At 39.5% G+C, this 14,485-nt stretch overlaps 1 protein-coding gene across 5 annotated transcripts in view; it reads left to right on the forward strand.

The window, feature by feature from the left end:
- The window catches only part of LOC103474315 (unconventional myosin-XVIIIa), a 28,014-nt gene extending 14,335 nt beyond the window's left edge, over positions 1-13,679 (forward strand). Inside the window, exons 1-5 of one of the 5 annotated variants that reach the window (XM_008425185.2) lie at positions 4,288-4,588; positions 8,191-8,283; positions 8,642-8,674; positions 9,456-10,547; positions 13,373-13,679. In XM_008425185.2, the coding sequence (XP_008423407.2) occupies positions 8,245-8,283; positions 8,642-8,674; positions 9,456-10,547; positions 13,373-13,465 (1,257 nt within the window). In that variant the 5' untranslated portion in view covers positions 4,288-4,588; positions 8,191-8,244 and the 3' untranslated portion in view covers positions 13,466-13,679. Of the gene's footprint in view, positions 1-4,287; positions 4,589-8,190; positions 8,542-8,641; positions 8,675-9,455; positions 10,548-13,372 lie in introns of those variants that run through there. The other 4 variants (XM_008425184.2, XM_008425183.2, XM_008425186.2 and 1 more) reach the window with 4 other exon arrangements.
- The last annotated feature ends 806 nt before the right edge of the window (positions 13,680-14,485 follow it).

The raw sequence follows: 14,485 nt of genomic DNA on the forward strand, positions 1-14,485 counted from the left end.
TCTTCGTCTATTCAGTATTTGTAGCTTCTTGGTGCAGCTCCGCTCCTGCTACTGGTAGCTTCACCGCATCAGTTCAGTGTTACACTGGCTGATGATGTTGCTGAGATTCACTTTGTCTGGTATTTTTGTACATATGTTTTGGCAGTTCTGTGATCATGTCAAAGCAGCAACTTATATTAAAACGTATTTTATTTCCGTTTGAAAGCTGCACGCTTGCATGGAAGGACAACAGAAAGTCGCTCTTATAAATATGTAATTACTAAAATGACGATACCCTGACTTTGTATCCCTCTGAAAAATGAACCCATTTACATAAAGAAATCCCTCCATGGGTGATACCACTGATAGAGAGCGTTCATTTTATAGCGTTAACACCGGTGCTGTAAGTGGTCCGGTATGAAACGGGTGTGATAGAACAACGGTACCACAGCACTTTTAAATTTAAATAATCAGAATACCGAAATTGTTTCCGTTGTTTTAAAAGGTTTATGTCAGTCTGGCTTTTCTCCGTCGATGCGCTTGCCGACCGCCCTGCACCTTAGGGGGCAAAAAAAAAAAAAAAAAAAAACGACGCCCACATTCTATCCATGTTTTAATGTTGCACAGTTCAGTCATTTTGCAAATAGATCAAAGTTTAAACTGGCATTTTTGTACATCTTTTATCTGGTCATTTTGTGGAATATTTAACAACTAGAAAATGGCATTATTTTATGTTATTCCTACCGATTTTAAGTTGAATGTTCATTAAATTTTTCTTAGACACCTGTGAAAATAATTCCTATTCCCATGGCTTTTTTGTTCTCTGGGATATTATTTTTGATGATAAATAAAGAAACAAGTATAAAAATCCAAACATCTACAATAGTGATAGTAATATTAATAATAAAATAATAGTCAGTGCAAAGTAGCCTACAAATTCTTTGGTGGGGGGCGGTGAGGGACCTGGATAAAGGCTAGGGGGGCGCTGGCCCAAAAAAGGTTGAGAAACCCTGTTGTGGACCATAGAACTGTTGGTCTTCCTGGGTTTAACAATGTCTCTTTCCTAGAAAAGGAAATTATTTTATGGATAAACTATGTGCTCTCTTTCATCCCATTGACTTGAAGTTTAACATCCTAACTAATGTCTCAGACCCCCAAGCAATGCCTCACGGAGTTTGACACATTGCTTTTTTAATTTGAATTTGGTGTAAAGTTCACTTATAAAAACATTTCTTATTGTAGATCTATTCATTTCATATTAGGGAATAGTCCTGTGACACTTTCGGGACATAAGTACAGCAGAAATACTCTTAGACATTGCTGATATCTTTCCTCCTTGGTGATAAGTTGACACACGTCCATGCACACTGTCAAAAATCCCAACCTAGTTGGTCCCTATTGTCAGGTCTCTTTGATTAGCTGCATTTAGAGGAGAGTCTCTGAGGCTGACCATTCTAAGTGGTGTGAAGCTTACGCTGTTACATTAAGAGGATTTTTGGCATCTGATACTTCTAATTTGTGATACAAGAGGGTTAACCCAACCTCAATAGGCTCTTAATCCTAATTCCTTCTTAAATGGTTTTCGCTACCTTCATAGCCTCTTAAGGTGCTTTTCCACTGTCAGGTCACACTCTAACCGGTCAAAGTGCTGTTCAGTTCTACCGCAGGTAGCGAGCTTCTCCATTATACGCTCTGTTCCTCACTATTGTGGGCAGAACGTGAGCGCACAGCAACTGTGGTCAACTCTCTGCTGATGTTTGCTTTAATAATAATAAATAAAATTCACATCGCAACCTAATATAGTTTCAGTGTTTCACACTTTTGTCGCAAAAATGCAGCTCCATCACAAAGCTGACTACAGCTTCACCGTTACTCTCTTCCTTATTGGTGTCCGTTCATCAAAGCGACAAGCTGCTAGCAGCGCTGCAAATTCACGGTCATTCTGCTGCAAAACTTAACACGTGTTCTGTACTGAGCAGCTCTCTGATAGCAGACAGCATGTCTGCGGTCCACAGCTAAACTATATTGTTTGAAGTTTTCAGTGACGTAAATCATGGCAATAAATCAATGCGGTCAGCTGTCAATCAAATTTCTTCAGAGCCTTACACTGCTCAGTTCTGCTAGTACTGCCTCTGAAGTAGTTATGAAAATCTGAGCACAGCCAGGCAGAGCTGGATGTGCTAATGAGTCTGGCCGGGTTAGAGACGGTCTAGTGGAATAGCACCTTTATATACCAAGGCACAGTCTCAAATCTTCCCATTATCCTGTGTTATACAGCGATTAGGGAACCTTCTCCTGTTGGAGAGCAAGAACAAATGGTGGTTACTAGTCTTTTAACTGGATGTTTGTGGCTATTTGGTTGGCTGGATGTCTACTACTCCACCAAACTGAAAATGGGTCAGTTAATATTGACTACTGAAAGTGCTGTTACACTACAGTGCATATTGACCCAACCAACCAACACATTGATGCAGCCATGTGCAAATCAGTTCGCAAATTTGGGTGAAGTTCCTTAGGATCAATATTTGCTGATCCCAAGTTTGAAGATTTTGGATCTCTTTGAGTCACAACTTCCTCGGAAGGAAGGGCGTTACACTTGTCTGATAAACGGAGTGATGAGGCATTTGTAGCTTCTCATGTTTTAGTAAGGCAGATTACTACTGGTAAGTCATTAGGACACATACACGAGGTTGATAGACTGTTCTAAGAGACACCTCATGTCTGTGATCGGTAGTTTTTGACCAGTAGTGGTGCATTAATTCAGATGGCAATAACACCTCATGGAGGAGGTGGAAGAGCTCGATCTTTTCACAGATTATCTGTCTCATAACATACTGTCATGGTTTAACAAATATGTAAAAAACATTTTTTTTTTAAGTTACAAACTGACTTTACGGTCAGGTTGAAATCACTGAAAAGCTCTTAATTTTTTCTCCTATAAATTATGCATTCACCATCTGCTGCTTTGTGTTGGTTTTTTTCCCCATAGGAGTAGAAATAGTTTAATATCTAGAATCTCTTTGTTGTTTATACACATGCTCTTTCCAGGTACATTGAAATTATTGTGCAGAACTTACAGTCGAGTCACCAAACCACCAAAAAGAAATAAAAACTAGCACTGAATCCAGACTTGTTGTGAAGTCTGCATTCAGACTTCACAACATAATTTGAGAATCCACAAAAGCAAAGTTGTGTGGATTCTCAACATGTACTTTATGTTACAACTTTCTCAGTAAAAAAATGTTGCATATTTTCAGACATGAACCCACTTCTAATAGGATTAGCATTGAACTGCCTGAGGTAAAGGCTGCTTTGCTCTTCATTCTGCTCCTTTGAACTCCACCCACTCTACTTCCTGTTGCAGTATTGAGTGGCTGGAGTTTTTGGGCCCAGCTGCATTAATTAGTCACTATCTCTGTTGGGTTGTGACTTCCCTTAATTATCACGGCAATGACTATGAAACTGATCAAAACTTAAGGTGATTGCAAGTACTTAAAGCCACAGAAGCCTCATTGGCTGTCCTTCTGCTGCCATCTTGTGGCAGAAGTGGCCATAAATGGAGAAGGCTGCCTTGAAGTTGCAGTTATGTAATAGTTTTATATGAGATGTTTTTACATATTTGTTAATACTGTCACAATGTCAGAACAGTATAGTATGAGACAGATAATCTGCTCCTCTGCCTTCAGTGCTCCCAATGCTAACTGTAGAAATGCACCGCTAAGTCAGAAACAACCAATCAAAGCCAGGATGAGGGTCCTTAGTACTGTCAGTAATTCTTATGTACATGCTGCTCATACCCTCCCCCTTTCTGTCTGCTTTGCTACAGCTTCTCCCTATTAGTAGAGCCTGCTATGAATGCTCAGGCATGGCCACCGATAACGACAGATAAAAAGTTTGAAGTTTTTAGTAAGCTGTTTCTCTGCCATTAGCAGATTGAACAGCGCAGACATGAGTTTGATAGACAGCATTCATACCTTCCTCCTGGCTCTGATTGGTTGCTTTTGACTGGGAGCAGTGCCTGGCTGTACACTGCAATAATAGCAGGAGCAGCTTGAATTTTTTTTCATTTCAGAGTAACTGTCTCATATTATACTGTCACAACATAGTGACAATTTTATCATGTATGTAAAAAAACATATTTTTATAAAAGTTACATACTGCAGCTTTAAGGTGTTTCTTCTTGGAACGTGGTAGATATGGAGATTATACCACCCCAACATCTGTACTGGAAGTTCTCCTTTAGAAGCCTTTAAACCCTGTCAGCTAGCTTGTGTTGTTGATGTTGTCCACTGTACATAGCACTTACTGCAGTCTAATGGACACACACACAGAGGGGCATGTGTGGGTGTTGTTGGACTGTGGTGGTCTTTGGTCTGGAGAGCAGTGGGGCTTCTATATTTATCCCACTCAACAATCTCCATATAATAACAGATGTCTTCACATCCCTTGTCTGACCATTGACTTAAATAGCTGACCTATCAGAAACCTTCGCCTTGGTTCTCTCTCTGGTCTGCCTCTTGCCTATCACTTGGTCCTTTTGGAGTTAAGTTAGTTTGCTGCTCTGTATGACTCTATTGAGAGCTCTCTGACACCATTGCTTCACCTACAGGTAGAACATTTAACTCTGTCTTTATTAGTCTAACAGTACTGGAGCTGTGATGCATATCAGTAAGGAGTACAGTTTTTTAAATTGTGTTTTCCAAGGAGCCAGCTTGAGGAATTTTTGCCTGAAATGACTATTTCCTGATTGCTTCGTTGGTGGTGTCAGTGGGTATCTGTGGGCCAGAGGTTGGAAGGGGTTATCATCTTCTGGAAATTCATCCATGGCCACCTTCACATGTTGAAATGTCACTTTTCTGGTTTCTCCACTAATCCAGCGCTCTAAAAGCTTACGTAAAGTAACAGAGTTCTTTTTGTTAAATGCATTGAGTAAGTGAGCTGGTTAATATGTGAAGGTTGGTGTTTCTTACTTCTGTTTATTATTTGGGCCAAAACCATTTTTCAGATTGGTGGTTGGTATTTTCTTGTTATAGAGACAAAGTAATGTGGTTGTTAGTGGGCCAAAGCTAAACATTACTAACAGTACTTGTAGACTGACAGAACCAATGAAAGCTTCTGGTTTATGAAATGATCTTCCTGTTGTATTTATAATGTGTTTTAAGAAAATAGCAGACTCTAAGATGGAACAGTAATTAATTAATAAAGGAAAATGGAGTAAGAGTCCTAGATGTTGCTTAAGTAGTGCTTTTATTTGTCGTTTAATTTATGTCTCTCTGCTATCTGTTGTATTTTCAAACCATGCAGCAGTGTTGTATTTGATTCATTTCATTCATGCTCAGAGTCCACTGTGTCCATGCTGTCCCAGAGTTCTGCATTAGATCATTCCAAATGGAAACTATTTAGAGCCTTTATCAGAGCTAGCTAGCTTAATTATCATGGCAATGACTATGAAACTGATCAAAACTTGGGTGATTGCAAGTACTTAAAGCCACAGAAGCCTCATTGGCTGTAAATTTCCCCACTGGTTGCTCTTCTATCTAAATAGAAGACCTATCTATTTAGATAGAAGAGCAACCAGTGGGGAAATCTAACCAGCAGATTCATTCCATTCATCACACTTCAGGTGACAATTTGGTTCCAACCAGGCATTAAAAGGTAAGGTAATCACAGGCTTTGTTGAGTAACGTTCTGTTCAACATAGGAAGAACACACCCTGCGATTCTGTAGCTAGTAGAACTACTAGATGGAGAAAACAATTTGACACAAAGTAATTCACAATCAATTTTTTCTCTTTGCAAACTCTTGAAGTTTGCTTCAGTTAAATATAAACCTAAATTAATATGATATTTTTAGAAAACACCTCGCCTCTCACCCATTGACCACTGGAGATGGGCAGCAGCCTTCTTTCAGACCCTGTAGGGATAAAAGCGTGTTAATTAGTGGATGGATGAATTTTCAGAAAACAAGCCCTTAAAGCAGTGGTCCCCAACCCCCGGACCGTGGACCAATTGGCACCGGGTCGCGCAAGAAATAGTGAAATATTTCCGTTTTATGTATTATTTGAGTCTTGAGGATCTTTTATTTTGAAAATTCTTTAACCGGATTCTCTCGGTTACTTGCGCGCCAACACTGAGCCAACAAGCAGCAAAAATGAGGAGGAAACAGATCAGATGTCTTTGGAAAGTTTCTTTGCAAAGGAGAAAAGGCCCAGAGAAGAGACAGGAGAATGGATTTATCCCGGACCGGTAGGTGAGTCCCACATTACAAGCAGCTCTGCGTAACATGTATTAAATATGTTAACTATGAAAAAACATATTCACCTCCAAATCATAGTGCAGCAAATAGAGCGGCTGCTCCCGTCGTCTTTTATCCACCGCCTTTTCTTTTTGTTACGTCTTTTACCTCTTAAAATGACTCCGCATCCTGATATTGCTTCTACGTCATCATCAGTGTTTGGTTATTCTAAATTCCCATATGCTATGTTGGGAGTTTTGTGGATTTTCTTCTGGAATCGCGATATTCGTGACTGGAATCGGTTCGTGTTGCTCCTGCCTTGGAGACACGAACCGATCGAACCTGTTGTACTTTTATCAGCTCTGTGGTCACAGAGGTTTGGAGAATCGGCCGACAATTCTTAAATCTTGCCGTCTAAACCAGACTTAAGACTCACAAGCTCTTCTTATCTCCTCTCGACCACTGCCCAAACGCTCTGACTCTGGTCCCTATGGTAACGTTTACATATCCCTTCAAAATAATATACAGATGCGCCACAAAAACGAACATTTTACTTTCGTGAAAATTTTAACTCACGATAATGACTAACGGGAGCCCTGAGCTTGTTTCTCTGCAAGCTTGTTTCATCTGGGAGTGATGGGAGACAATAACACCCGAAGTGTTGCTTATATCCACAGCCTGCTTGGTCTCTACGTGGTAAAGCAGCTTGAAGCTTCATTGCCTCATTAGCAGCCGGTCGCCGCATGTTACGCAGAGCTGCTTGTAATGTGGGACTCACCTATCGGTCCGGGATAAATCCATTCTCCTGTCTCTTCTCTGGGCCTTTTCCCCTTTGCAAAGAAACTTTCCAAAGACACCTGATCTGTTTCTTACTCATTTTGCTGCTTGTGGGCTCAATGTTGGCGTGCAAGTAACCGAGAGAATCCGGTTAAAGGTTTTTCAAAATAAAAGATCCTCCAGACTCTACATAAAATGGAAATATTGAATTTCTTGCGCGGCCCGGTACCAATTGGTCCATGGACCGGTACCGGTCCACGGACTGGGGGTTGGGGACCACTGATATAATCAATCCTCCTCCCACGTGCTGCACAGCTGAGTGTTCTTATCAGAAAGGGGAGGCTGTATGCTTACAGCCTCCCAAAATAAGACACACTTGTTAAGCACATTCCTGATTATATTGTCACAGACTATAGAGCTTCACCTGCTAACTGAGGCTTTCAGTTTGAAATGTTTTGAAATGTAGCTTCAAAACATTTCAAAATGTTTCAATCTACTTTGCTTAAATTCAATCTACTTTTTCTTAAAATTGCACAATCTGACCTCAGGGGAAACTGTAGACTAGAGATCAACTGATACAAGTATTAAGGCCAGTGCTGATTATTTTGACATCAGTCTAATCAATCTCTGCTGAGTGTTTTTGGGGCTGATTCTTGAAGTTGATATTGCCTTCCTCTCACCCTACCCCCTCCGTTTACATGATAATAATAACCCAATGATAATAAATGTTACACAAGTATCAATTTCAAACTGGAGGTGAGGAAATGGAAAGAGGAAATATTAGAGAAGAAAATAAATCAATGTATGATTGTTAAAAAACAAAGTGTCAGTAAACAAAAATATTAATACAGAATATAGAAAAAATAATTTAATGAAAAGTTGTAATAGATAAAAATATTACATTAAATACTGAAAAGGAAAAGGAAAGAATAGTGATATTACTTTAATATTGTTGAAACTTATAACCAAATATTACTTTGTCACTGAATAACCAAAGATGTTTGGAAAGTTGTACCATTCAATATTTGCAACATTAATTACTTTATGACATTTAATGACATTTACAGAGTTAAATGTAAAAAAGGGTTCAGGAGATCATGCCAAAGATTTTCCATTCTACACCTAAGAGTTTTTGAGTCATCTGTTCTGACATATGATTTAACTCTATACTGTATATTCTTTCCATTCATCCTGTTCTAGCTACTCCTTCTCCTGTTCCATCTTGTCAGTCCCAACTAATGACAGCAAAACAACATGGCATTTTCAACTCGCTTCTCCTTCTGGGAGCAAAAGGAAAGTCTTGCATAGAAATGTCATTAAACACACACTTTAAATGCATGCTAAAATAGCATTTTACCCAGGTAGTTAACATAATTGCTCATAGCTCTCGACTATTTTTTTTTAAGTTTTGGCTTTTCTAAACTAATCTGCTGTGATTTTGCACCATGCTGAATTATGTCACTAATAATTTTCTGACTGCATCACTTGTATGTGTTGTATATTTAAGGGAGAACACTGTATGTGAAGACAGAAAATAAATGGTTGTGGTGGCATCTTTGCATGTTTTGAGGTTGGCCCAGTTTGTCACCATGAGCTTCATATAAGAAGAAGGTTTTGATCTGGTTTCATTCTTTACATTAACACTTTCTAGATCAAAGAAGAGAACAAGGCGGGAGGCAAAAGTGTAAGTAAATACTGCACAGTGCTTTTTAAAAGTTTCACATGGAAATGCAATTTTCCTAACTTTTGTCTAAGTTCATTTAGTCTCAGTCAAAGTTTTTATTGAAGCTTTTGATGTTAGTCACTCAGATCAGACTGAGCAGATCATTAAGTTAGACCTCTTACATTATGAACTTTTTTCTTTTGGTCATGTTTGTTTACTCCCCTCCTGCAACACGTTCATTCACATACAGTGCAGCGTCTTCACTTAGACTTTGTTGATAAATGAAATCTTGAAGCTTAATAATTATAGCCATCATTGTGGTAAATGTATTTATGAAGCACATTTAAAAACTGCTTAAGTTAAATAATAAAAGTAACCCAATGATAAATGATGTTGACTGAGTTAATCTTAAAAGTAAACAGCAGTGTCAGGCCAGCTAGAATTTAAATTTCTAGAATTTACTTGATTTCTTTTGAAAACACCATTCCTGCTCTGCTGCCTTCTTGCTCCGTTCAACTCCCTGTGCAGGTTGTTTTTTTTAAAACTTTATTTCAATCAGTTAGCATTGGCAAAGCTCTGTTGGTGAAGAAACGGCCCCGTGACATGGCGAGTGACACATAAATTGTGCAAGAAATGGATAATGAAATTTGTTACCAAGACTTCTAGTAGTTAATTTTTATCCAATTTATTAATTCGTTCTTGCAGCCCTATCTATAACCAAGTGATAATTTGTTTGTTGGCTTAAAGAAGTTCCTTCCCAACATTTACACTTTTGCTTTCTGTATTTCCTCTCTGTAATTAGTTGGAAGTTGACAGGCTGGCAAGCCGGGCCCAATCAGTCCCTGGTCTAGATCCTGGCAGAGCGATATTCAGGGCAAAAAGTCCTTCAGCAGCTTCCTGGGATGAATCTGCTGGTCCTGCCCGAGGTTCCGCCCCACCAATCATCACAGTGCCTGTTAAAGTCACTGAGCTCTTCAAAAGCCCTGAAACACCACTGAAGATGACATTTAAATTAAACAGATCTAAGCCTTCACAAGTCCAAACGATAGAGGCAGCTAGCTCTGGGCATGGAAACGATGAAAACAATGGCGAAAGTATTCCGAATGGTCTGAACAATGGTAATGTTGATCCTTTGGACACCAATACCAGCCAAATGGACCTTACAGATGAACAGAGGACAGCACACAAAACAGAAGGAAATGTGGTTCCTCTTGTTATTAAAAATGTTGTGTCCATACAGGGTGATGAGGCAAAGATGCTAACTCAAAATTTAGGAAAAACTAAAGAGGAAGCCAAATTTACAGCTGAAGCAGTCAAAACAGTTCAAGCACCAAGAACAGCTCCACTGACAAAGACAGTGCCAGCATTCTTCTTTAAACATGACATTATCAAAACAGAAAATAAAGCGAGTATTCCACAAGCACTGACACATTTTATGATCGGTGACAAAAGAAAAGGGCTTTGCTCACAAACCAGGAAGGAACAAGTAGAGAAAGGGAAACCACCTGAAGAGAAGAAGAAAAGTGAGCTAATGGAAACAAATCGGGAGTGTACAGAGGGTACAACCACCCAGGTGTTACAGGATACCGATTATTTCACATATTTAAAGACTTCATCAGCTCCTATTGGCTTACCTCAGACTGCTTCCAAAGTTACTTCTAGACATTCTTCTCTCCTTTCAGTTGAGGGATTTGTCGCACCTCCCAAGTCAGCTCCCCTGACTTCCTGTACAGATGTCACGTCTGCCACCTCTTCAGCCACTCCTTGTAGCCCACCTGCCTGTAAATCCTCGGGCTTGCCTCCACTGCATTCTGTCCTTAGTGCAAATCCCTCTCAACAAGCTTCAGGAAGTCAGGAAGAGTTCCAGTGGTCCCGTGCAACATATCTGACCTACGTATGTATGAGATCCTGGTGTTAGAAATGCATGGTCCAGTTAGTACAAGTAGAGACTGCCGATGTGCTTAATGTCTGTATGATTTACATTGGCAGATCAGAAGTGACGGATGTGTGAGCTTGTTTGTTGTGAATTAACTCAAGTGATGTGTTTTTGTTTGAGCATAATGAAAGGTTAAAGGAAGGAAGGTTTTCACAGCTTCAGTGTTTGAACAGAGCACTGTTCATAAAGCCTTCTATTTAATTTTAATCTTATTTTGAAGAGGAAGCACATTGAATCTGAGCTCTAGTTTTGAGTTATATGCATATACTTATGGTACGAAGTGTTGGTTGTGTGTTGACAAGCTCTGTGAATATTTCCCAGCTGACAGAAGGACATAACAGACATTGCATTTCAATCAGTTGCATGTAGGCCTGTCACGATAACAAATTTTGCTGAGCGATTGTCTAAAAAATTATTGCGATAAACGATATTGTTTCAAGACCTTTTGACACTGATTTAATGGAAGTGACGTATTAATGCATGCTATTTCCTGCCATAGATACACACTTTATTTTCAAAAGAACACATAACACTGGAACTGATAAACTAAATAAACAAAACCAAAAACAAAAATAAAATGGATTCTCAGTCTCCATTAACAAAAAACATTCTTGAACTAAACAACATAAAGCCAAAGTGGAAATAAATACTGCATTCAACCAAATGAGTGCAGATTATGAAGTCTGTATACCATATTGCCCTTCAGTAATCACTAGATTTAAATAGAGAAGATGGGCACATCCCACTACCTAATGCAGTAGTTCATACTACACGATTTTTTGCCCCTATTTTCCCCTTAAGATAATCTTAGCTCGTTAGCCGATCTAAGCAGACATTGGAGGCATGTGGAAACATTAATATTTATTTAACATTTTCTGCAAAGAATATAGAAATGACAAGGAGAGGAGTTGGAGTCAAATTACTACCGCAGTTGATAAACCCGGTAAGTTTTCAGCTGTTCTTTGTTAAAGTGACATAAATAGGTTATAATGATTTTCATTCAGTCAGAACTTGACTCTGACTCTAGCCACATGCATCACAGGTAGATTCTAGCAAAGCATTGATTAATGTCTGGTTTTTAAATTAATTAACTGGACTTGTAGCCATTATTTTGGGCTACAAATCCAAAATAATGGCAGTGTGGCTGGACACCACACAGCACGATTGAACCGTTATACCTAGGATTTCTGTCAGCTAATGTGTCTCTCAGGTTTTGAAATTATGGGCCGACAATTGGCCAACAACTCGTGTCGTGTGCGCTGGACATTGCACCAAGGAAATGAGGAAGGGAGGGTCAGTGGAGAACACCAAAGTTGAGCCTTTTTTCATTCCGTGTCATCAAGAGAAAGGAAAAAAGGCAGGAAGAGACGATAAAGCCGATAATTAAAATGAGTTTGATAGGTTTAATTTATCTTGTGATTAATTGATTTATCGTTTATTGCGACGGGCTAGTTGCATGGACTGGTTTGGTTCACTGTTTGACTAACTGTGTACCATTTTTGCTAAAGTGTTTGTGAGTACATTAGTGTGAACTATTGATTTGGTATTTACACATGGCATAAAACAGGGAGCCAGCAGGTTTGCTTTACTTCCATTTACAATAAGGCCAGGTGAGAGCTATAGTAGTGCAGATAAGAACTATAGCTAACCGGTTTTGCCTTCATTCCTGAACTTGGGTTAACTTTTCACTTCTTAGACATATCAGCTTTAATGTCATTCTAAGTTGCTTTGGTAGTTCCTTCCTTTTTTGCTTTCTCACAGCGCATTGTGAATAATGCTATCGAAAAGCATGAGCTTTTTTGTCTAACTATGTTCTGAAACAACTTGAATGATTGTTGGTCAGTGTATTCCTAGTTTTATGAATATGTATCCTTCATGGTAATGTTAATATTCACCCAGTTGGACAGAGTCTGACAGCAGGAGATGCTCAAACACAACACTAATGATGTTACCCAAAATGCCAAGGGAGTGAAGAAATATGTATGTATCACATCTGATGTTGTCATCTCAGTATTTGCCAATATCACCATTGCAAGATTGTGTAACATTGTGCAGGCCAAGAGGTGATCCAACAAGCAGGTGTAAACAGTTTATTAGAGGTCGTGTCCTCATTAAACCCTTGCTTTATTAAGTCAGAGAACTCCAAAGACCAACTCTGACAGGTCATCGGTAGAGCAGAGATTTAAATTAGCTAATAGCAGCTAATCTACCTCAGCAATGGTAGCTAAGCTATCATCAATAATCTGCCATCACGGAGATCACTTATTAATAATCGCAAAATAAACATCAAGCTTAAAAACAGAATAATATAATGAACTCAATATTCTGTTCCTTGTGTGTAAAACGTTTGTGTTTTTTGGTGTTGAATCCTGATGCATAGAATGGCATTGTTGTCAATTGCTATGGCAACTAGTTTGTTGAGTGAGAAAACACAAGAATGAGTTGTTCTGAGCTATTCTTCAACACCTTTTCTGTGTCATATTTTTCATTGCTGTGGTGCACTGCGCTGAATTTAACACAGGTATTTAATAATACCTACATCTCCAGGTTTCAGTCAGTTAACGGAATTATAATGCGCGGCTATGGATGCCATGCAAAAGAATAGTCTTTTAGCCCTCCAGCATTGTGCGCATGCCCGAAATTTCTGGATGGAAACAATAACATGCGAAGGGTCTATTGTGTGTGTGCGCGCGCGCGTGCAAACGTACGTGTATGTGTGTGTGTTTAGCATGTTGCCCATATATAACTGTGCTTTGACTTCTTAATGCTGCCAACATCTTCAGGAATCAGGGGAAGAGGATCAGTTTTCTCCTTTCCAGACGTCTCATGTTGCAGTTAAGAAACCTCCAGTGTGGCCTGGACCATGCCTGTCATAAATGCTCCAGCTCATCACATGAATCTCAGTCCTGTGAACTCACTGTAATGCATGTTTTAGATGTTTCTCTACTTGAACACACCAGATTTTAATAGTGAAAGATGTCCTCAGCAAATCCTCCCTTTAGTCAGCCACTGATTGAAATAAGGAGTGTTGAAGCAGGGAAACATGGGAAACGAGCAGGGACCAGGTTTAAAGAGAATTGCTCTCCACTGTGGCATGTACAGGTCCTTCTCAAAAAATTAGCATATTGTGATAAAGTAAATTATTTTCCATAATGTAATGATAAAAAATTAAACTGTCATATATTTTAGATTCATTGCGCACCAAATGAAATATTTCTGGTCTTTTATTGTTTTAATACTGATGATTTTTGCATACAGCTCATGAAAACCCAAAATCCCTGTCTCAAAAAATTAGCATATCATGAAAAGGTTCTCTGAACGAGCACTTAACCTCATCATCTGAATCAACAAAGTAACTCTAAACACCTACAAAAGATTCCTGAGGCCTTTAAAAACTCCCAGCCTGGTTCATTACTCAAAACCGCAATCATGGGTAAGACTGCTGACCTGACTGCTGTCCAGAAGGTCATCATTGACACCCTCAGTAAGGGTAAGACACAGAAAGAAATTTCTGAACGAATAGGCTGTTCGCAGAGTGCTGTATCAAGGTACTTCTGTGCGAAGGAAAAAGTGTGTCAGAAAACGCTGCACAACGAGAAGAGGTGACCGGACCCTGAGGAAGATGGTGGAGAAGGACCGATTCCAGACCTTGGGGGACCTGAGGAAGCTGTGGACTGAGTCTGGAGTAGAAACATCCAGAGCCACCGTGCACAGGCGTGTGCAGGAAATGGGCTACAGGTGCTGTATTCCCCAGGTCAAAGGTCAAGCCACTGTTGAACCAGAAACAGTAGCAGAAGCGTCTGACCTGGGCTACAGAGAAGCAGCACTGGWCTGTTGCTCAGTGGTCCAAAGTACTTTTTTAGGATGAAAGCAAATTTTGCATGTCATTCGGAAAT

This window comes from Poecilia reticulata, linkage group LG13, assembly GCF_000633615.1.
Source record: "Poecilia reticulata strain Guanapo linkage group LG13, Guppy_female_1.0+MT, whole genome shotgun sequence".
In the NCBI taxonomy this organism is placed as follows: Eukaryota; Metazoa; Chordata; class Actinopteri; order Cyprinodontiformes; family Poeciliidae; genus Poecilia; species Poecilia reticulata.